The sequence below is a fragment of the Accipiter gentilis genome, chromosome 22 (genome assembly GCF_929443795.1).
Source record: "Accipiter gentilis chromosome 22, bAccGen1.1, whole genome shotgun sequence".
NCBI lineage: Eukaryota > Metazoa > Chordata > Aves > Accipitriformes > Accipitridae > Astur > Astur gentilis.
The window spans coordinates 19,436,671-19,460,486 of NC_064901.1; the positions used below are offsets into that span (position 1 = coordinate 19,436,671).

Consider the following 23,816-nt stretch of genomic DNA (forward strand, 5'->3'; position numbering starts at 1 on the left):
AAGTGAGAAACCATAAGAAATGCTGTGAACTTCAAAGTCAGATAGATACCTGGGAAAGGTCAATGCTGAAGAACAAATGAAAGGCCTTCTACCCTGACAGGGTCATTTCAACTCCCTACATAGTGTAAATGAAATGAAAGAATCCACAAGCTTCTTTCTGTGATTTACAGTGTAACTCATTCACTTGTTAAATACACCTCTGCTGCTAGTATTTGGAAAGCCAAGTCTCTGTCACAGAAGAGAGAAAACCCAGATCCTCCACTGCCTGAGCTGCCTTTGGGACAGCAGTAGAAAGAAGCAGAGACTAACTGAACTCTCTCTCTGTTGTCTTTGTTGTACAAGGAACGGCAGAGAACTGGTCTGTCTGCAGATGAACATTCAAGTGTAGGAATTCTGGATATGCCAGGAAGGGAGAAATGGATCTCAATCTTGAGGCCAAATACTGAGGAGTTTTTACAAATCAGAATAGATCCATTTACACAAAAGCAATGTCAGCAATCCAGTCCCCTGGTATGGATAAGGGATGAGGGACCTTAATGCCTAGAAAATTTAATATGAACATTCTCCAACTCTGTGCCCAATGGCTCAGCTCCCCTCTTGATCTGTTACCTGAGTTACATTATCCTGAATCCACTCCAGCCTGTATCCCAGGACATTTTCTTTCAGCACATCTGGAGCTACACCTTCCCACTCCAAAATCAGACCAGGATCTCTTTGGATAACATGGATATTTTGTGGGGTGCTGCTTGGAGCTGAAAGCAGAGGACAGAACACAATCACCCTAGGCAGGAAAATAAGGCACTATCCACACTGAAAATGGCTGGAAAGACAGTTTCACCCTCTTTCCTGAGATCAGCTGGAAGAGAAACTGTGAGTGGAGAGAACAATTTCTGCAAGCCACCAGCACTACGTTTGCTTCAAGTAGAGAAGATAAGGTTGGTCAGCATCTCTTGTTTCCTTCTGAGACCCCAAGAATCTCAGAGAGTGAATAGGACATATGCCCAGCATACAGAAGCCCCATGGCTGGATCAACTTGTGTATCGTGCATCATTGCTGTCAACCACATTTGATGGCATATTATTATTTTACATTAGGTGTTAGGAGACCCTTAGAGTGGACAAGCAATCTGACAGTGTAACATTTCCTGCGTTTCAGAATTAGCAGGAGGAGTTCAATAAAGTTTATCATCACCTCTTTTTCAGATTCAAAACTGCTTTCCTGTTCTTGTCTACTATTTGCTTACCAAGCTCCAAGGTCTGGAAATAAACCCTGTCAGTGAAAGGGGAGCTGCCCATCTCATTGCTGCACTGCACACGAACGCTGTAGTTGGTGGAATGCTTCAGGCCTTGCATGCCGTATGCAAAGGGTGGCACCGGGGTGACTTCAGTGGAGACCTCCTGGCCGCCTGGTGACTCAGCTACCTGTGCCAAGAGTGACATGGAGAAGACTGTTACCGTAAGCCATGTGACTAACAGGTCCATAGGGATAAGAATCCATTTCACGGTTAGTTTAGGAATGTGTAAGAATAGATATGTTACCAGTGGCATTTAAAATACTGAAAAGGGAGTTGTCAAACTAAGCATCATGACCCACGCCTTTATTTGGTTTAAGTGACATCACTCTCCTAACTCTGGCAATACAACAATTTTCCACCAGCTGAAAATTTGGTTCCATATTTTAAAACATTTCCTTACCTATGTCACAACTTCTATAGTTGATTATAATTTCCTTTAAAGAAAACTACATGTGCTTGCTGCTTTGAGTGACAGCAGCTGGCTTCTGAGGCTTGTCTCAATCTGGGCAATGAAAATTGGTAGACCAACTTCCCTGTTGCCTAGTGTCACCTTTTTCTCAACTCCTTTTTCAGAAGTTTGTATATTTACAGTTTTGTAGTGGATTAAAGACATGGTAGACACTGGTGGCTTGGTTCAACTAAACTGTTTCAAATCAAAAGGAAAAGAAACTTTTTACCACTCCTGCAACTCTTCTTTTTTTTGTTTTCGCCAAATATGAACTTTTAAGCAACAGGAATGTCAATTTAAATCTGATATCACTGTGTACTTTTAATGCACAGGCAGATTCAATGTTCCTGCTTTTGTACTGACAATAGCAGAAATCACTGCATAGCTCCCAGGCTCAGCCCATCTTTCTTCTCAAGTGCATATGAAATAGCAAAGCTGGAAGTAAAAGCAAGGTGTACTGACAAAGGTGAAACCCTCATGTGGACTTTATATTCTTTACATAGCAGTCTTTCGCCCTTTCTCCGTACCCTTCTGCTCATTCTCATGCATACTTTTGGCCCACTGATTTATTTGGCTAACGAAAAGGAAGAATCTCAAGTTTCCTTAATAGAAAAACATATTGTTGTCATTATCAGTGTCATTCAAAGCAGGAAAAAAACCAAGCAGACTTTTGTGTAAAACCCTGTGGGTTTGATGATGTGTTTCTGTTCAAGAGTCTGAAGAGTCGGTGCTCTTTTATCTGCCCCCTTTATGCCCTGGAACATGGCTTGTGTTAAGCCAGTAAACACAGCGATTCTCTACCCTGTACCCAGAAGCAATCTGCCTGTCTGACCATTGTGCTTTTGGGGCACCTGCTGCAATTCCTGAGTGCCAGAAAACCACAGCCAAGTTTCAATCGCCCTTCTCTTTCTGGGAGGCTCCAAGCAGAAGTGCAATCGTGAGGAGCCAGGAGCATGTGCATTTTTACATGGAAATGTGGGTCAATGTCTCTCACAAAATCTCTCAATGTGGGAGACGGAGGATGCACAGCTTTCTGTCAGTGGAGGGTTATTGCCAAGTTACCCTGCTCCCAGATCCAAACGCAGGAACTTTGTCCTCCCCAAATAGAACAGAAAAGGCTTAGAAAAGGGGTGAGAAACTGCTGAGTGGACAGAAACCGAGCTGCTCTGATTCAGCCTCTTTTCCACATGTCCCATCCTCCCCACCCCTGCCCCTGCCAAAAATGAGGGGGGGAACTCAAAACCCAGGGTGATTAGCATTGCAGCATGCAAGCCAGAGAGAATAGGCTGTTCCAACTGGAGATAACTGGTATTGTAAAACAGAGGAAGAAAACCATTTTCAACTGTGAACAAGAACAGAACCAGCAACAAAACCCAGAGACTGGGGCCAGCTATATTCAGGCATTCTTTCCACCAGTGAGTTAAAACAAGATGATGGTTTCTTTTACTTTATGAAAGGGAACAAGTATGAAAGCATGAAATCTCTGGTTTCCTCCCCACATAAAAAGAAGACTGCAAGCAAATTAGCTAGGCTGCTTCCAGCATACCTTGTGTTTATAATCCTCTACATAGTTGGCAACACCCCATAGAAATTCCACTCCAGCTCACACTGCTGCTGTAATCAGGTAGGGAAAGCATAGGGGCCCAATATTCACACCTGGCAGATAAATCTACGGGGAATGTGCCTAGCTGTGTTTGCACAGCCTGCTTCCAGGAATCACCATTTCTTTTTGACACTTGGTTACCAGCTGTTTGATCTGATTTTACAGTTAAGTATGCAATGCTAGAAACTAACTCTGCCGAAGCTGGACATGTACCATCGTTCCCAGGAACCTAAAGAAGCAGTCCAATTTTTCAGAGATGTGAGCACCCAGCACACAGTAGAGCTAAAGGATATTATTACCCTTCATTTTATGGGCAGAATTGATCTTTGACAATGGAAACCCAATCAAGATTTAGAGGCAGGGCTTAAAATTACTCTGAAACATGCAAATAGGCCTGACTTTGTATCAAAAAGCCCAACCTGTCTTCTGCCTCCATCATTCCCACCTTTCCTGTACCAGATCCTACAATTTGCAAGCTCTTCATCCCTCGGGCTTACTGGTATGTCTGGATGCCAGCATCTCCTCTGGCACTGCAAACAAAGCACAGGGCTGAGCTGGCATGGGAGTCACAGGTCACCACACTGCACTGGAGCAAGTTACCACGGGCCAGCTGCACCACGCTAGCAGGACGTGTGAGCACCCTGCAGCTACTCAAGGGCACTTCTCATAGGGCGATGTGTGCTTCATATGTGCTGCAGCGTAATAGTCTGCATGGAGTAGCTGCCACGGAGCAACTGATGTCATAACCTGCCGGGAGGGAGAATGGTGCCAGTCTCAAATTCCCAACTGGACGCTTCATGCTCAAAACTTCACGCCCTGCTCTTTGGCACCTATATATGCCCCGAGTTGCACTCTGTTACGTGTCCATGTTTTAAAACTGTGGAATAAGAATCCAAACACTGCCACAAAGCAGTTAGGAGAGCAAAAGATGGCCCACGCAGTGTCGTGGCTCAGGGGAGTCCCATTCTTCATGCAGGGCAGGGGACGCACCAGAGGGGTCATACCTGAAGAGTGCAAGAATGGAGGGGTGCGCGACCGTCAAATCCTGGCACCCAGACCACGCTGGCATTGCTGCTGGTGACTTGGCTTACGGTTACATTGAGAGGCGGGAGAGGCATGGCTATAAAGGAAACAAAGAGACCTTTCAGTATACACAGAACTGAGCAGGTATTCACATGGAAATGGCAGAGGCTTGAGGCTAGAAATTATGCAATGAAATCACTAACAGAAATGGCACAATATCACAACTTTAGAGTGTCCCTGAGTGTTGTGAATGAAACCATTATTTTAACATTGAACAAGCTATTGGCACCCATTCTTTAACAGTCCAGCATACTTGCTTGATGCATACAGGCAGCAGTTGATCTCTTTGATAGCGATGCCAGCGTGTGAATGTTTACACCTTCGCTACTCAGCCCTCTTCCCTGCCCCCTCCATTGCAAGGCATGACCCAGCCCTGCAGACACAATTGCCTGTGGTCCTACATTGTGAACCAAATCAGGGCTTTAAAATCCCTCCCCTGGTTCTCAGTCCAGCCTCCAAACCCAGCTCTGCCAGCACAAGTCGCAGGGTGGTTTGCTGTAGTGACCCGAATACCCTGCAGCTGGATTTGCAGTGGACTGCTTCTTGCTGTGAAAGCGCTGCCTCCAGGAGTCAACTACAAACTCTTCTTGAAACACCCTGGGATGGAGCCGGGACTGAAAACTGTGCCTCCTTCAACCTTGGGATGAATAAACTCAGAAAGCACTGTGTTTTGTAGAGGGGCAATTCGAGGCAAAGGGAGTGCCTGTTACATGGTTGATACCACACTACAAATTAAGGGCAGAGCCAGGAACAAAATCAGGATTCCCAGACTAGCCATTTAATCAGATGTTTGTGCTTGCCACCCCCAAAGAGCAGCACCAGAGCCCTACCCCTCTGCTCTTGCTCTGACCAGACACCTCCATTACTGCAGGGGCCTCTTGCTGTCGCATTAACCTGAACTCTTCGGCCTCCTTTCAGGATCCTCAATGCTTCCCTTTGCCTTCTCTTTTCCTTCCACTGTAACACCACAGTTACTTCCTATTCTTCCCGATATACCCCTCACCATCTCTTTTTCACTCCTGAGCCTCTTTTTATTTAGGCACCTCGCTCCTGAAAAAATTACCAACTTCATGAATACTAACCTTTCCCCTGACCTTTTGTTCATTTAAAAAAATCCTACGTTGCTGCCACGAGTAATACTTTTCCTGCAGCACCTCAACAAACTGTATCCTCAGGAGTCCTCTTCCAAAAACCCAACAGACCTCAGGACAAGGCTCTGCCTACAGACCAAATCTTCCACCTCTCCTGAGCTGTATCCAGTGGAAAGCAGAGTGGAAAAGTAATTGCAAACCAGGATTCCTCCAGCTGCATCTTCTACTCTGCCAGAGAGCACCTTTGTCTCTCACTGCACTGAGGACAACCACAGTACTACCTTTGGCATCTCCAGAGGGCCATCTTGCAGGAGAAATGCAAAGACCAAAGCCCCCCTCCAGGTTTCTACAGAGGGCCTAGAGAGGATGGGGCGCGGAGTAGATAGTGTCACAGATTAACCCCATAAAGCCTTTGTTGTCTGGTTAACTGAATTACCAGGACCCAGGGCAGGGAGCTGCCACCTAGATAAGAAGAGTGTGCATGGGTGGGAGGTGGGGCAGCAGAGCATGGGGCTGGGATGGAAGATGGGCAATGAGTTCTTTGCCTTTCAGTGAAAGGTCTTTGTGAGTTAACTGAGACTTTTCTGTGTCTTGGTTTCTTTCCCTTTTGATGTTGGGTATTCAAATTTGTAAGCTCTTCTGGGGGTGGGGGAGCTTGCTTTCACTGCTTACTTTGATATCATTGAAACATTGCCCTTAACTCAAGTCTTTTGTAAACACAACTAACTTTTGGGTTTAGCAACATGTAATTTTCAACACTGGATGGCAGGCGCAAAGGAGGTGCGGCTATAAGACCAGTGAGAATAAATAATCACCTGCTAACACATCCAGGCTGTAATGGTGACAGCCACTGAAGAGGGTTGGCTTGCTAGGACCTTCCCCTAACTCTGCAATTTGTAGAAGGGACAGATGCCTCTCCCCATCATCCGTTGGGGAAAAAGCTCTGGGTGGCCGTTTCCTGTCGTGCTCTGAAACACGGGATACAACCCTGAAAGTCTTAGCCGTGCACATGAAGGAGAGCAAAGCCAGTCTGAAAACAGGACCTTGAGTGTTAACATAATGAGAGTTAACTTCCTCTGTGCTTGTAGAGTGGCTGGAACAATGGGGCTTTGTACACGGCTGGGGAATGTGGGCTACAATAACAGTAATTTTCTGCTTGGAGTACACCCAGCACATTGTGGGCACTACAGAGAATAGATAATGAACAACAACAGCAGCAAATAGGAAGAAATGTTAACAGTTTGTAAATGCCCTAGCAAAAATATTTGCCTCTGGAAACACAGAAGAAACAAACTGTTTAATAAATTGTAGAAAGACTTAAGAGTCCTCATTAGCAGATGGATCTGTTAAGAGAGGAAGGCCCTATCATGCATGTTTGGACAACTACTCCCAGGGGTAATTTCACTGAAGTCTATATCTTCATAGGATCAAGGACTAAAACATTATCTGGGCCTGCTACTGTTCCTACTCATGTCGTTGTTAGGAGCTTTGCTTTAATTTTAACAGAGGTTGTACTAGATCTTCAAAACTTCTGCTCTTTAGAAGAGTCCCAGCACTTCCCTAAGTTTATAACTACTCTTTCAGATATATCTTTGAGGTATTAGAGTTCGCACTTTTACAACTACAGCACTGGACTTGTTATCTAAAGCCTGTTTTTTCTCTCTAGAACATGCCACATGCTGATGTAACATTTGCCACATCACTTAAGCTTGCTCTTCCTCAGCTCTATAAAGCGTGTGTGTGCGCACACAAGTGTGTGGTGGTGATACATCCCTCCAAAATAGGTTGTGTACATTCATTAGCTGATGATTGACCCCTGTGGAGCACTTTTGGCTAAACATAACTGCTGGGAAATGCAAGAATTCTGAGGCTTTTCCCCCATCATCTTATTAATGGTTAAAAAAAAAAAAAAAATCCATGTTAACATTAAAAAAAAAGAAAGAAGCTTGTTTATGCTAAATGTTATTTCAGATTATGGCTTGATGAGATTTTTTTTTTAAAGCATAATAGCTTTGTGAACTAAATTCTATCCCAGGATAAAAATATCCATAGAAGATATATTCCACAATAACTAATTCCCCTGTGTAGACAAGCCTTCAAGGCAACAACTCCAAACAATTTTAAATTAAGTTATAAATCTTACTAGTCCAGCATACTGCATTCTTGGCACAGCAGAAACCACAATGTCCTGAAGAAAAATACACTGTAAGAGCAGTAGATCTACAGCTGGATTTTAAGCTATCCTTTAATGAACATTAGCTAATACAACTGTGAGTTCTGATAGAGACATAAATGCTTGCTCTTATTTGTGCTCAGCAATAAGCTACCACTTGGAACAAACGATTTTTGTGACGTGCCTCTCCTGGAACTGATAATCATGTCATTTAATGCGCATGAAAGAATGACTAAAAATTCAAATGCAGAAGCATCTCAACATGAAGAGGAGGGGAAGAGCTGATTGCTCTAATTATCCCCGTTTCAGTCACCTGGAGGAACAGAGGAAAAGTGACATCAATTTAGGGACTTCCAAATGGCAACTGGTCATGCAAAGGCTAGGAATTACTTGTTTTGAATTAGTTTTTCAAGAACAAAGAATTAAAAAAACAAAATCCATAAAAACAGTGCGGATGAGCAGACTTTACTGGCCACTGGTGATCGCTTTCCTTGTCTTTTTTTCAGCATCTAATGTGATGCCAATAGAAGCGAGCAGAAGTAATGGCCTCTTTAGCTCTAACGAGACCCATCTATCTCCAAGAAAGAAAGATTTCCCCAGCTACAGATTTATATCCAGCTTCATCTCTCACAAACAATTTGACTGTTCTGACTCTCTCCTTTTCAAGGAAAAACTGTTACTTGACATCACATTTCCACTCCTGGGTCAGATGTGGTTTATTTTCAACAGCCCGGTATACGGCCCTGCATAGCAAGCGGGAACTGCCATTAGAGCACAAAGCACTGTTTCAGCTGCTGAGAGCTCCAACCAAGTGCTGGCTGCTGGCAGCTTTGAGACAACCCCTTGCATTAAGGTGCCCTACTTTTCCTCCCCAAAGAGCAAACCCGAGTCCCTTGCCCATTCTCTTGCACTCTCTCACCTTTAATTTGAACAGTGGCTGTCCGAGATGAAGACAATCCTTTTACGTTGTGAGCTTCGCAGGAGAAAACTGTGCTTTGATTAATACCTGGAGATCAGCCAAGAAAAGGAAAGGAAACACAAACAGCTATGTAATCCAGCTTCAACCTTCAGCAGAATTTCAATTATGTGTGACATGCAGCTCAAGCTGTACAGGCTATTGGAGGGCTGAGCTGGGTGCCAATCCAAGGCACGTGGATTTCAGTGTAACTAACGTGCTAAACACATTTTTAATGGAGAGAGTATGGCAATGTAGAAAACCTTCCATGGGAGCTTCAGAAAGCACTGAAAAAGAAGGATGAATGTGGCAGAACAGCAGCTCGCATTGCTCAGTTAGTTATGTCCACTTCTTACATTCTGGTGAGTGTCTTTGGAGCGAGCAAGGATCATGCTGAACCGTGTGCTTATACAAGGCCCAATGCTCTGGACCTCAGGCTGCCATCGGAGCAACAACCATCTTCTAACTGGGCTATAAGCCCAGGCAAACTTCCAACCAGACACTGCAGATTTCAAGCTAATGCCCACCTGTCCCTCACCTCGCATCAGACTTTTCAAGACATGCAAAGGAAGTGGAAGTAAAATGCTACCGCAACAGCACTGAGGCACTTTCCAGGGGTGACAGAAGTGAGGATTACGCTCCCTCTCTTCTGTGAGCATCCATCCATCCCACAGGGCCTGAACATGGATCATACTGATGTCCAGCTGCTCCAAGATGCATAGAGGTATTGCTACTTAATCAGAATTGAGACAGATTTGCAAAGCTGCCTGGAGAAGTGTGTCCAGCATACGTTTTCACTTGACTTGGCCCCCAGTTGCCTTATAGGGCTCTAGCTGAGAAAAGTTAAGGACTGACACACTATGGGCACACAGTTTAGGAGGGAAAAAGACTTCAGAGCTGCATGGAGCAGCTTGCACAGTGTCTGTCTTTGCCCTTTGATTCATCTCCCAAGCCCGAGACTAACAGCATTGCAAAGAAGGTGTAGTGGAAGAGAGGAGAGACTGCTATAAAATGAAAGAGCAAGTATTTTAGCTTCTTCCATTCATCCCAGTGAACCAGAGGAAAATGCTTCCAGCAGGCTGAAGGCCAGGCAGCAGAGCAGAGCAGCACCTGATGTGGTAGGCATGTCCCAAAGACAGAACCAAACACAACTCTGCCCTGAGGAAAACAAAAAACACACCACAAACCAAGATCTCCTTGCTCTCTCGTGCATCGCCAGCACTGCTTTCCAAATACAACAATCCTTTTACCAAACCAACTGCTTGCTGAACCTTCTAGATGTTTGCTTTCTAGCCAGTACTTTACTATTTCAGAATTTGATACTTTCTTTAGCTAGCATTGCTTGTTTTCTTACCAACCATCTTTTTTGGCATGCTTTAGCAATCTGACCATGCAGCTTGTGTCTTGCTGCATTTTTTCTGTTGCAAAGACCTACCCAAGGGACACCCCAAAGAACACTTGAAAGGGGCGAAGAAAGGTGCTGCAGATGAATATATATAATAACAATTCATCTGGAGAATCACTAGGAGCAGATGTCCTTCTTCAGGCCTCCATGCCACTGTCCCAACAATGACAGAAGTTTTGTAAGGCACTGTGGGATGAGTTCAGTGGAAGAAGGGAGACTTATTTTTTATTGTCTTTCCCCTCTCGACTATCAATCTTTTCACGTTCCATTTCAACAGGCAGATTATATCATAAGGGAGCAGTTTTCATTTCCAACTTGGAACAGCATCGAGTGGCTACGTAACAGAGGGAGCAGATGATAAAACCACTGCAAATCACAAACCAGGTTTTGATTTGCATATAAATTAGGTTCTAAGGGAAGGCTTAATAGGATTGGATAGCTCAAAGGATGGCCAAGGATGTACAGAAAGAAACTCTCCCCGGGTGTAACTGTATTAACACTGATGAAGAGGCCCCGGAGACGACTCTTAGCCGTAAAATCTTTTCTTTCTAAATAGCTAGTTCAACTTTGGGCTGCTGAGAATAATAAAACAGCAGCAAAGAGAAGAAGTAACACAAAGCTGTTGGACAACAAACTAGAATAAAGTTACCTTTAGGAGGTAACTACAAGAATAGCTGCTGTCAGGTCCTGGTAGAGATACATTGCCCTTTCCTGAAAGTGGGCTGAAGAGAGGCCTGAAAACCTACTGGCTCCTGAGTTCTTCAGCTGACGCTGCTGGGGAAGGCAGTCTTACCACCGTGCACCTAGTGCTCGCTCTGGGGCGAACCTTGATCTCTGAGGATATCAACCAGCCCACTTCAGCACCAATACAACCACTCTAAAAGTGTCAAACAATTACATGAGGCAGTCAGGTTTTAACGATAAGAGCATCCAGCAAGCCTGCAAGAACAGAGAGGGGAGGGAAGAGAGGGGAGAGCAGTGTGTGACATGGCTGTGCACAGAAGGAAGAGGTGGCATCTGTTATGTGTGAATGCTTGGAGATTTCCAAGCCAAATGTCACCAACAGAGACACGTAATATAACCATAAACACCCTCCATGAGGTGGAACAAGAGAGGCACCCAATGCATCATCTGTCCAGTAGCATCCTTACCACAGTGCCAGCCCCACCCAAGCTCTCCAAGAGCCTGTGCACCTCAAGCCAGCAGAAAATACACAGAGCAACGACCACCCCTCGAGATGATCTGGCTTTATATGCGATCATGATCTCTCAACCCTTGATGTACAGTCAAAGACCATTCTCACACTATGTGGCTACCCGGCATCACTAGGCATGATCAGAAGAGAGCTCTCCTCCTCTTCTGATGCTCAAAGTGACCCCCTGCATTGGCAGCAGCCTTACCTGACACATTTAAGATGGAGGGGGAGATGTCTGGAAGCCCCACTCTAGAGTCTCCCATCCACCAGACAATTGTCACTGGTTCAGGGGGACCAACAGCAGCACAGGCCATATGAAATGGGGCATTAGGGGACACGGACACATCCTCAGGTTCCACAGTAAAGTAGGGCACACCTAGAAAAGCAACAGACAAGTGATAATAACTGAAGAGACTCCTTCTGTCTCTTGTTTATTTCCACTGATACCAGTGCCCAACACTGGACAGCCATCTGCCCTGCCCCTATGCCTAATCCGACTCCCTCTAAGCCCTTCACAAGAACCAAGGGTCAGATATGCTGGATCACGTCAGGGCATGAATGTCTACATACTCCCACTAGAAGAAGTTAGAGAGAAAAAGAGTGAAAATGCCTTTGAAAAACCTCTTTCACTGAGTCTCCTTCAAGACTCCCCTATGAAGTAGCTTTTAGTGGCAGTATTTGCTCAGTTTTTCGGCCAGAGAGACTGGAGTTTAAAGAGGCAACAGTCAATAAGTTTAGCAGCAGCAGACACCACTTTCAAAAGCTACCTAATCCAGCTGCAGATATTTCTTGCCACGCATTAAAAACTGAAGCTTGTGAATGTGTTGAACTAGCAGCTGTAACAAGCCCATGAATGAGGGAAGAATCCTCCCGGTGAGAGACTGGGATCATTTACAACGCTCTCTCCACAGCTTAATTGACTGGAGCCACCTTCCAGCACACTCCGACACGATGAGAACCAGGCTGCCTTGGAGTTAGGGGTAATTTGTTTCAGAGCTGAAGGCTATCCATGGACACAGCTCTCTTGATAACTATCCGTTCCCCACTGTGGAAAGACTCCTGCTTATTACAACAGGCCTCAGATCAGGCCCATAGGGAGCAAGACACAGCTGCAATGCTAACTACCTCAGGTCATCTCTAAGTGGCAATAGCCGAGCGTAACTCAACACATCAAGAGATGTGGTTCCTCTCCTGGGCGGTGCCAAAACTCCTGCGGTTTCAGTGCTCCAAACCAGTAGCACAAAATTCACCAGCCATCAGCACCAGCGCTGACCCTGCAGGACAGCCAGCACGTGCTTCTGGTGGCTGGCGGAGGAGCTGAAGGCCCAGAGAAATGCCGAGCTCCATCTTACGCTCAAAATGTCGGGTGTCAAGCGCAGCCGCTACCAACTGCGTCTACACCAAAATGAGGTATTCTCAGCTGGAAGAAGCGTGCTCTGAAAACTGCTGATCTGCTGCCTCACAGAAACAGAGGAACCGACAACATTGTGCATTCACGTGCTTAAATTACACTGCCTGTCCCTGGCCAAAGATGACAGGCCCAAGCGGCTCCAGTTGGTGCGGCAGATGCTGAGTGCCTCCAGCAGCAGGCAATTAATGTAGGTGCCTAAATACGGATTTAGAAGCCTAACGCTTGACATTCCCCCTACACTCCAGTTGAAAGTGGTGTCCTCAGTCTTTCACTGATCATCAGTTGCTGTTTGTGTCTTTCGGGTGGCAGTTTCTCTGTGCCTTCCTCGCCTCGTTGCCACTCCCTTTGGAGTGGCAAGTAAATGAACAAACTGAAACAGGTCTAAAAATAGGTCACTTCAGGAACGATGGTGCCTATTTGTGCAAAGGTTAATGCTCAATACAGGTATATCCACCATCATGACTTACTGCTGGGTTTTGCTTACATGTTTATTTTTTTTATTGCAGTCATACATAAACAATAAAAGTGAATAAACTTTCTAGATACCAGCTGTGACACCTCCACCTGCTTTGCTCTCCTTCTCCAAGGAAGATTAGAAGGGAAAATACCGCTGTTTCTTCTACCTGTTAGCAGGATTCCTGCCTCCTGTCCCTTTGGCACGGCACCCAAAGTAACCTTTCGGGAGAATCCTGCCCAGCTCGGCAGGTTTTCTCACTTTGGGATCAGCCAACCAGATCTGACAAGACCACAATTAAAAACTCTCATATTTTAGGGAGTGCAGCTGACTCATCCATCTCAGGAACTTGCACTGCCTCCGTATGTATGTTACCTGGATACCTCAGTGCCTCTGACACATTTAGCCTCCCAGTTCCTGGTACAAGAGGTGAGTGCCGGCACCCCCCTTTCACAAATGCACCACAGAGGCACTGAGCAGCCAACAGGCAGGGAATCGCTGGCAAAGCAAGGAAATGAGCCTGTCTATTCCCTGTTCCAAGCCAGCACCCAACCTACGGGGCTGATTTTTTTTTCTACAGCTCAGTTTTTAGTCAGTGTTAATGCAGGGGGATATGTCCACTCAGGTGTGGCTGGGGCTCTGGCTGTAGACAAAACAGGGGCTAACAGCCCTGGGAACAGCCGCATGGTCAGAGGTGTAATTTCAGAGGGAAAGTTCTGTAAGAAACATAATCCATATTTTTAAGACGGTCACACTCCACAGTGTGCCTCTTAGGTTACCTCCCTGGGCACTGAATGCTATCATGTTCTCAGTAAGGCCAGAGTCTAGTTTCTAAACCAGAAAACAGTTTCAAAATAATTTTGTTTTTGTAAATTCTGAGGAGTGTTTCATAAGATCAGACTTTTTAGCTGTATTACAAAGACAGTTCAAATACCATCACTACAAGTTCTGCCTGATACAGACTACCTAAGCGGATCTCAAGGCAGATATTAGCACAGAAATCCATTCTAGCTCACTTTAAGTTACATCACCAGTAGTTCACAGTTGTTTTGTGTGGTACACTAAAGGGTGTCAGCACCTACAGAAGGCTGCAAATGATCAGAGTAAAGATGCCCTCTCAGTCAAAGGGGGCAACAGCTGTTATCAGTACAGCAACCACTTGTAGACAAGACAAAGCCAGTATGTCCAGGGAAGAAATACGTACAGAGATAACAGTGGGACTGATAGGCTTTTGCATTCCCTGGTGTTTTCTTATGCTAATAGCTGACACATTTTTAAAAAGCCACACCTCACCACTACTGGTTATTTTTTTAATTTTTTCTACTGTCCTGGTTTCATCCGGGATAGAGTTAATTTTCTTCTTAGTAGCTAGTACAGTGTGTTTTGGATTTAGTGTGAGAATAACGCTGATAACACACTGATGTTTTAGTTTGTTGCTAAGTAGCGCTTATCCTAAGTTAAGGATTTTTCAGTTTCCTATGCTCTGCCAGCATGCAGGTGCACAAGAAGCTGGGAGGAAGCATGGCCAGGACAGCTGACCTGAACTAGCCAAAGGGATATAAGGGATATTCCATACCATAGAACATCATGCTCAGCATATAAACTGGGGGGAATTGGCCAGGAGGTGCAGATCACTGCTCAGGCATTGGTCAGCACATGGTGAGCAACTGCATTGTGGATCACTTGTCTTTTCTTGGGGGTTTTGGGGGTGGGTGTTTTTGTTTGGTTGGGTTTCTTTATTATGTTCCTTTTCATTACAGTTATTAGTATATTTTCTTCTTCTTGTTGTTAGTATTACATTTTATCTTACTTTAGATGTTAAATCATTCTTATATCAACCTACAAGTTTTCCTCCCCTCCCCCTCCTCCTCCCCCCCCAGTTCTCCTCCCTGTCCCACTGGGAGGGTGGGGAGTGAGTGAGCAGCCTAGTTGCTGGCTGGGCTTAAACCATGACATCCACTGACTCCCATTTCACATGATTACATGCTCAGTTCAATAACTAGCTTCTGCTTTTCTCAGAAAGGCGATTAGTTGCATTTTTTTAGCTTATGTTTCCACTGTAAGCTTTGGCCTTCATCCTCAACACTCCCCCTTACCCTGCTGCAGTTGGTTTTTGTGACTTTGATATTTTTTGCCTGTTCTATCCAGAAGGGCTCCGTTGTTTTTCAGAAGGCTTAGCACACTGAGCTACCCAATCACTCCTAACACACCCACTATGCAACTACAGCCACCTCTGGAGCAGGCCATGGTAATTGGAATAGAAATGGAAACTGCACAATAGAGAGCGTTTTAAGCTGTAAACAATGTTCTCCAGTTGAAACTGCACCTGAAAATTTAGGTGGATGAAAGCCTGGGATTTACAGAAGGCAGCAGGGTAAGTGTTCCTCTTCCTATGAGAACTGCTATGAATGTTTCCACGGCTCTGAGCAAGTGAGACCTTTGCTGCAAAACACCCAGACCACATCACCTCCCACGGCACCCTCCCTGCTCCCCCTCTTTAAGACTGTTGATTCAGCTCTGGCCTAAAGTGTTACCAATTACATCCAAAAAGCCACTTCTTGCTGCAAATGCACTGTTCCTGTCAACTTCCTCACCAAATATTAAGCCATCCTATGAATACTAGCTTCTGAGGATCTAACATAATCGTGGCTCAAGGGAAATGAAACTAGCAACAGTAAGAAGCCACCAATCCACGCTGCCTTGGGCGACTTTTGGGCAACCATGTAGAAGTTACTCTTTATCAGACAAGACTGGACAAAACAGTGCCACATGGAACAGTCACAGCAATGAAGCACTGATTTACAGCACTTCTCCCAAAACTCAGAATTGGGCTAAAACTGTACCTTGCCCTCAAAGACCTGTTTGGCTGATACACAGAATGAGGCTGTGTGACCCTGCTTTGAGAAGTGGGTTGGACCAGATGATCCCCCATGGATCCCTTTCAATCTGAACTATCCCAACATTCTACAAATTATTTGGAGATGAAAGCAACAACAGATTGATGGGCTGGAAAGAAATCTGTGTGCATGAAAGGATCTTGTTTCCTAACGTGCCAAAATAAAACCAGAAGGTAATGCACTGACAGCTCCTCTCCTTGAAGCTACTCTCCTATTTCTTACTCCTGCTCTGTAGCAATCTCACTGCAGTTAGTAGCAATGGTTCAGAGCCAAGAAGCCCATCACTGGAGCAATCTGCTCTCACTACTTCCACCTAGAGCACATTGGTGGGTCATCCCTGAAAGGAAACCAGCACTACTACTCCTCCTTACCTTCCACTATGAGCCACACTTGCTGTGATTCTTCCTTCTTCCCCCCGTTCTCAACCTGGCACCAGTACTTCCCAGAATCTGTCCGCTCGACGGATTTCAAGCTGAAAAAAGTCAAAAGCCATATCGATATTTTACGTGGATAAAGCATGTTTTTGCCCCAAAGGACCCTCCAGTGTTCGGCAAACCAGATGCACGGACAACATCCACTGAGACGCAGCCAGCTCTGGGGAGGAGGGTAACAGCCAGCCAGCACAAAGCGCGTGGCAAAACAGCGGAGACGGGGGGCTCCTCTCTAAAGTGGGTGGAGGGAATCCTCAGCAGAGCAGACAGCCTTCCTCTGAAACATCCTCATAGAAAGCCCATCATCTGTGTCCTCTGAGGATAGGAAGGGGTTGGTCATCTTGATCCTGAATCGTGATTCTAGCTAGCCTTCAAGAGCAACAGCTTGGCCTACAATGTCTGAGCTAGCAGGAAACTCCAAATCGCAAGCCTCCAACAAGCCTGACTGTTTTGTCTCAAATAGGTGACAGGACTGCTGACAGCCTCATACAGGAGCAGATGGGTCAGAAAAGGGTCCCCCCTTGCCTCAACGGCACTCAGCGTTATTCTTATCCCAAGAGCACCTCACACTGCAAAACTCCTTGGGCCTCTCGATTTGGGATTTCAAGGGTTTACGCTGGCCTACGCCAGCACAGGACCTCAACCTACAAACTCTTCTGGGTGCTCCCTTGCTCAGCAACAGCTCCCCTTCTGAGAAGATGCATCCAAGCAAGGGAAGGCAGCCACAGGGACTGAGCAGCATTCGAGTCGTAGGCCTCTGGTTCCGGGGAGAAATTCTGCTCCTTGCTCCACTGCTGGAAGTCTGCGGTATCCTCACTTGCTGTTAGCAACACGAGGCTAGCACGGTGAGTAAGGGCAGAATTTGGTCCCAAAGCAACAAGGTCTCCGCTACCAAAGGCACCAGTGTGACTCTGAGCGCCTGTCAATGTACAAATGCTGGTTGCCCCCCGTGGGATGTGCAGCCATGCGTCTGCTGCCATGCAGGGATCCTCAGCAGATCTGATGCCCGCCTTTCTAACGCTAGCAGTCCGCCTTGGGGAAGGGGAAGAACGTCTCAGGAAGGAAGACAGAAAAGGGAGAGTGTTTGCTGAAATGCACAAAATGGACCCACTACAGCCTGATTTTCAGAGCTGTACCTTCAAATGGCATCAGCTGTCCTGCCCATCCAGCCGCATGTTCTGAAACACAGCGATCACAGCAGAGAGTCACACAGTGGGTGGTAGAAATGATCACTTTAGGAGAAGAAAGGAAAAAGGAGAAAAAGATACGGACACATCTAGATTTAGCACCCTAACTTAGCCCTGGTGCTGCAGAAAGATCTCAGTGGAGGAAAGCAAGAGGTGAGAAAGGAGATCATCAGACTGAGAGATTGTGAGGGGCAAAGAGAGTTAACTGGTGGAACTGGGGTAAGTAAACAGCATAGTTTCAAGACAAACTGTTTCCATAACATAATGTTATGAAATAGTTTTACTGGGCACTGGGGGGGGGGGGGGGGGTCCTATCAAAATGTTTCTTACAGGCAAGCTTTAGCACAGGGACTTTTAGTTGCTGGAATTGGAGACTCTGTGCAATGTCAATCCAAGAAACCTAACAGGAGATGAAGCTGGAGCTCAGGGAAGAGTGATTCTCAGTCAGTCAACAGTTTTGAATCCCCACAGTGATGGCATGTTTGCTTGTTCAAGCTCTCTTTATGCATAAAAAAAAAAAGCCAGAGCAGAACCTTGGGTCTTGTTTAACTCAGTACTTCCAGAACTAGCCGACATCCCTCTTCTGCTGAAATAAAAGCACAGAGAGCTGCTTTGCCGAAGAGAGTTTTTGCGCCTCTGAGTGGGGCAGGACAGATACCATGTAGTGTAAACGTATTAGGAAAGTCTCTGCAAAATGACTCGGGGACGGTTCAGGTGACAAACACTCCTCCCCAAAGAAAGGAAGAGGATGTAGTCCTGGGAGTCTCATTTCAATTAACAATCCTCACCCTTTAGGCAGACTGACAGCTCAAGAGAGACAGTAAGAGAACGGAATGAGTATGAGAGAGAAAACCTATTTATATAAGTCAGACCTTAGTCTTCCTAAGTGTTCCTGCACGGCAGAACAAGATGAACAAACAAGGCGAGAACATCCTTTCACCTTGAAGTCACGTCTCGAGCATCACAAGCATTAGCAAAGCACCTGTCACCACAGTAGTCGGGAAACTAATATGGTTCTACTGCAGAAAACCTCAGCCCTCAGTGGCATCAATTCTGCTCTCAGTTATGCCCTTGCCACAGACTGAACTGCAGACCTAAGGACCCTGCCCGCCAAGGGCACTGCAGTTGCATAGATATAGCTGACAGCAGAAAACTGTGCAATAGTTTCCGCGATATTCTTCCTTCTCTGCGTCTGTTGTACCTGAGGAAGCCGATCCAGTGTTCTTCATCTACTGGAATGTACACCTGGTCTACGCTTTGCACCACTGCTCCGTCCTTGATCCACAACATCTCGGGATCTTCCATTCCCTCGAGGCTGCAATTTAGTTTCACGGGTTGACCCTGGGACACCTTTAATTTGATTGGAGATCCTGTAAATTTCATACCTAAAAAAAAAATACTACTCCGCCCCACCCCCAGAAGAAGGGGGGTTGGAGTACAGCAAATTACTCTAGGTTGGTGGTCTGGTATTACACACCCTACCAGCACACACTGCAGAGGGGTCTGTTAGTCTCAGCACTACTCTACTACGTCTGCTAAGCAATAGTCAAAGGCAAGCACTGAAGGCACAACTGCTGGAGAAAAGTGGTGGCTTAGTGTGTACATGGGGCTTTTTTCAACTCATGTAACAGCAGGGTGAGCTTCTGCAGAGCAGTGCCCAGGCAGAGCCAGACAGAAACGCTGGGAGCTTTGCCGTGTCAGTGATCGAGCAGCGCTAAGTGTGTTCGCTCAACAGGGTACCACACCTCCCTCTTTTCCCCAGGCTTGAATTTCAGCTATGGTGTTCCTGTGCTGCTCAGAAATCATCGTGCTTGCTCCATTGTATGCACTTGTAAAGAGCTGGGATACGAGAAAGAATCAATTATGTCTTGTTATTCAGCATACACTCTTCCTCTGCATTACAGAAAGCTTCTCTGCAATTTGCAAACCCATGAAAGCAAAGCCTATTCCACAGCATACCGCACCAAGGAGCGGAACTGTTTACAGAACAGATATTTCTGTTGCGTGACGTGGGTGTGTGCTCAAACGAGCCTCCGTGACCCTTCAGTCCAGCTAAAGGACCACGCTGTGCCCAGAGCTATATAGTTGCGACCCCAAAGCAGCAGGGCCAGAGTCGGTGGAACTGCTCAGGTTTACATTGACACAGAAGTGATCAGAATTTGGCCCCAAGCACTGTTACATGTGTGGGTGGATGGGGAGTGTTTCCCTCAAGCAGAAGCGAATACATGGAATGTGTTACCATGAGAAAACACGGAAGCCAACTATAGAAGCGCATTTAAGGAAGAAAGGCATATAAAGGAGGAACCAGAGGATCAAAGGAGACCGTGGGAAAGCAGGAAGGTGGAAAACAAATGTGAAGCTAGTTTTGTTAGGGAGAGTGGCCGTTTCCTATGCAGTGGCACAGGACTGACAGACCAGAACAGGTCTAGCCTCGCTCAATATTAATGCCCTAGCAGTGGCCTCCACATCCTTCAGAGAAAAATTACTCCAGCGCTCTTGTCCAGCCACGTACCACAGTACATTACAACTTCACCCAGTTCACTGGCTGGTCAGCTTCTCACAGGATGCCTCGCTAGCCTACAGAGCCAGACAGAAAAACGCCAGTTGTGAAATCCAGAGCGCTGCTAAGTAAGCAGCCCTGTTGCTCTTGAACTCTGTTACAGCCTTCCCAGTGATCAAATACAGATATTTCTCATGTGCCACCTCCCTTCTTGCCTCATGTGCCACCCTCCCACAGCCAGGAGGGCACCACCTCACAAGGCAGAGCAACAGCAGAGGGACTCGCAGCGTGGTTCTAACAGCTGGAAGAAGGGGGAGCCAGGACTGTGGGACCAGCCGGTGCTCTGCCACTTGCAGCTGGCACCCAGCAGAGCACCAGTGGTCCAGGAGCAATCCCAGAACACAGGCAGAAGGACTTTACTCCTTTCCTTACCGAGATCCCCCAGCCTGTTTACAGCTGGTTTCCCACACCCTTCTATCTGCTGTTATTAATTCAGCAAATTCACAGAGGGCACTGGAAAACTGGTCGGATGATAATTTTAGTTCAGTTGCTACAGCTTGTTTGCTGGGCTAAGGATTTAATCACCTTGGGTGAGGATGATCTAACCTCACATTACTTAACTCACCTGTAACACAAATGACATGTCCCAGTGCATGCCAGAAAGCATCCTCCCTTTCACCACTCACAATACTGGAATAAAACATGAAAGCTTTCTAGCAGCTCTCTCCGTGTTACAGAAAACTGATGCAGCCAGGCTGCTGAACGCACGCACAAATTGACAGACACTTTCATTACAGGTGCCTTCATGGAAAAGCAAACTACTCAGCTTTCCTCAGACTGCCCTGCTGAAAGAGTTAGCCACAAACTAAACAAAGAAGTGTTGTTAGAGACCCTTTATGGTTTCCAGCTCCCATACAAATTAATGATGTAGGATATTAACATACAGTACAAGCGTTCAGCCCGAGTTGTAATTCTCCACATCGCCCAAGTATAATCCCTCCGTCAAGATCAACTGAGATGACGGCATGCAGATTGGGGGTTTTTAATAAATTCACAGGTTTTTGACAAAGATCCAGTTTTAGCTGCAGCATCTCTTCCTGCAGGTATCAGGAAGAAGCACATAGGAGGCCAACATGGATTTTAATTTCCACTTGTTCCTCCTTCTACTCTCCCACTCACCATTTCTTATCTGATAACGTTCTTGCCAGCGCAAGAAATAATCTCATCCAAATAGGTTCCTCCAAGCCTTACCTGTAAGAGCTGCAGTAAGTTGAAATGTATAGCTAGGAAATAAAATTGCATTAAATTTCTTATCAAGCAGTCATCTTACAGAACTGACAGCAAACGAACATACTAGTTGCCAAAATACGTGACATATCTGCTTGCTTGTTTTTTAAGCTTCCCACCTCTGAATATTTTGATTCCTAGGAACAGAAGTATGATTTTGTGGAGTTATTTTGGGAGTGGGGAGAGAAGATGTCTACTCATGCACGCAAAGGGAAAGGCTTTTCGCCTCTCAGGCTGCTTAGGTTCCCTGGTCTAGCGATGCAACCTGTACCACAGGCTCTCCAGCTCAGTGTCACTGCACGCACGTTGCTCCACAGGCAGCGCGGAGCCCAAACTCCCGGTGAAGTCGGCAGGAGGTTCGCCCGGGCGCAGAGAGGCTCTCCCACGCTGCCCTTCCCTGCCCACCCGGGGGTGAAACTTCGGAAAATGAGTTCAGGAGGGGGGGAAAAAAAAAAAAAAACAAAAAAACCCAAGCCACCAAACCAACAACAAAAGCCCCTCAGGAATGCCTTAGAGCCCGGCTTTCCTCGGCGACGATCCGCGCTAGGCAAATACCAGAGCGATGCCTCCGCAAACAACGGGGAGGATTATCTGGGTTTGCGACTTACAACTCCGGGCTTGCAGGCAGGCGGGCGAAGCTGGCAGCACCCCGCACAGCCCGGGCTCCCCGCCGGGCACCGCCGCCTCCCGAGAGCCACGTCGCTGGCCCCACAGACGCGGCGGAGCCCCCCGCGCCCGGCCGTGAGTGGGGACACACAGGCGGACACAAAACGGGCCGGCCCCGACCCCCACCTGTGGCTTGCCCGAGGCCCTGCGGCCGCCCCACCGGGAGGACCCCTCGCCACGCCGCCTCTGCCCGGCGACCGGTGCCCGTGCAGCCGAGCCGCTGTCGCCCTCAGCGGGCTGCCGACACCTGTAGAGCCGGCGCGGCGGGGGAGGGACGGGGACCCGGCCGGCGGCGGGGAGCGGGCCCGCCGCCGCCGCCGCCGCCGCCGGGGCAGGCCACCCCCCCCCCCCCCCGCCCCGGCCACAGCCCGTCGGTGGGAGCCGTGCCCCCGCAGCCCCTCTCGCCGCGCCCAGGGCTCTCGGGAAGACGCTGCCCCGCCACCCCCGGCCCTCAGCCGCGGCGAGCGGCAGCGGCCACCCCTCCCAGCCCCGCCGCCGCCGCCGCCGCCGCCGGGCGGGCCGTCAGCCCCTCTCACCTGCCACGGAGGCGACGTCCCGGAGCGCCGCAGCCCACAGTCCCAGCAAGAGGAGCCGCGGGATGGCCATGCTCCGCTTCAGCTCCATCGCTCCCGCACCACCATCCTCCCCCCAAGCTGCCGGCGCCGCGGGGGGCTCCCACCGCCCAGCGCAGGCGGCGACAGCGGTGTAAAAGCGGCCCGGCGTCGCCGATCGCCACCGGACTCCCCCCGGGAGGCTGAGGGGACGCTCAAACTTCTGGCTGCGGCCCCGCCGGGGCGGAGCGGGTCGGTCGGGTCGGGTCGGGTCCGGTCGCCGCCGCCGCCGGGCGGTCTCCCCCTGCCGGCGCGCAGCCGCCGCGGCGCCGCTCGGCGGCTCCGTCCGTCCGTCCGTCCGTCCTCAAGCCGCCGCCTTCTCCTCCAGGAAATGGCGCTCTCGGGCGGTCACCGCCGCGCTGTGCTCCCCCTCTGACATCACGCTCATGAATATGCATGAGCCGGGCGCCCGCCGCCCCCGAAGCGGCGAATCACCGCGCGCCCGCCGCCCCCGCTCCACCGCCCCGGGACGGGACCGGGAGGGAGGGAGGGACGGGACGGGACGGGACGGGACGGGGGGGGGGACCGGGTCTGGAGGCGGTGTGTGTGTCCCGTCCCCGTCCCTTCCCCGGGGGGGGGGGGGGGGGGGGGGGTGTGCTGCTCCACCGGGCGGCCTGGTTTGCCAGAGCGCCGGGAGGGGGTGACCCACATCCGCGGGAGCTGCCGGGGCACCGGGCAGGGTGGGGGGGAAAGCGGGTCGCTTATTCCCCTACGTCCATATGGAAGCAGGAGGCCAGCCTGGCCCCCTCGCAAGCCCCCGTGCACCCTCCTGCTCCCCAGTTTCGGTGGCTGGGCCTCTCCGGCTCCCTGCCTCAGCCACGCTTCCCTCACTGGCCGGACTCCGGCTAGTGGGGCTACTGGCCAGCCCGTCCATCCCGGTGCCTCCTACGTGGAGGAGGACCGGCAACGTGAGGAGATCCAGCCGTGCCCTACAAGCAGGATCAGCTCGGCCTTGCCCTCTTTTCCGCTACTGGAAAAGTAGGGAGAGAGCTGAGGAAGGAGATCCCTGCTGCCACAGAGTTACTAGCACGGCGTGGAAAAAGTCACCGGCAAACAATTTGAAAAAAACCTGGCGCTGCCTTCCCGTAGGAGTTACGGTGAGAATCTGGGTTGAAAGGCGCCATA

General features: G+C 48.3%; 1 protein-coding gene across 11 annotated transcripts in view; it reads right to left on the minus strand.

The window, feature by feature from the left end:
* Window positions 1-23,058, minus strand: part of TYRO3 (TYRO3 protein tyrosine kinase) — a 44,313-nt gene extending 21,255 nt beyond the window's left edge. For 2 of the 11 annotated variants that reach the window (XR_007509129.1, XM_049825236.1), the window contains exons 1-8: window positions 22,617-23,058; window positions 18,829-19,012; window positions 16,381-16,481; window positions 11,453-11,623; window positions 8,612-8,698; window positions 4,350-4,465; window positions 1,244-1,421; window positions 610-752 (exon numbers count right to left, since the gene is read on the minus strand). Coding sequence is in view for 10 of the 11 variants with exons in the window: in XM_049825236.1 (XP_049681193.1) it covers window positions 610-752; window positions 1,244-1,421; window positions 4,350-4,465; window positions 8,612-8,698; window positions 11,453-11,623; window positions 16,381-16,481; window positions 18,829-19,012; window positions 22,617-22,704 (1,068 nt within the window). In the remaining variant the exon portion in view is untranslated. Of the gene's footprint in view, window positions 1-609; window positions 753-1,243; window positions 1,422-4,349; window positions 4,466-8,611; window positions 8,699-11,452; window positions 11,624-16,380; window positions 16,482-17,576; window positions 17,673-18,828; window positions 19,013-19,372; window positions 21,812-22,616 lie in introns of those variants that run through there. The other 9 variants (XM_049825241.1, XM_049825245.1, XM_049825243.1 and 6 more) reach the window with 9 other exon arrangements.
* Window positions 23,059-23,816: the final 758 nt, after the last annotated feature.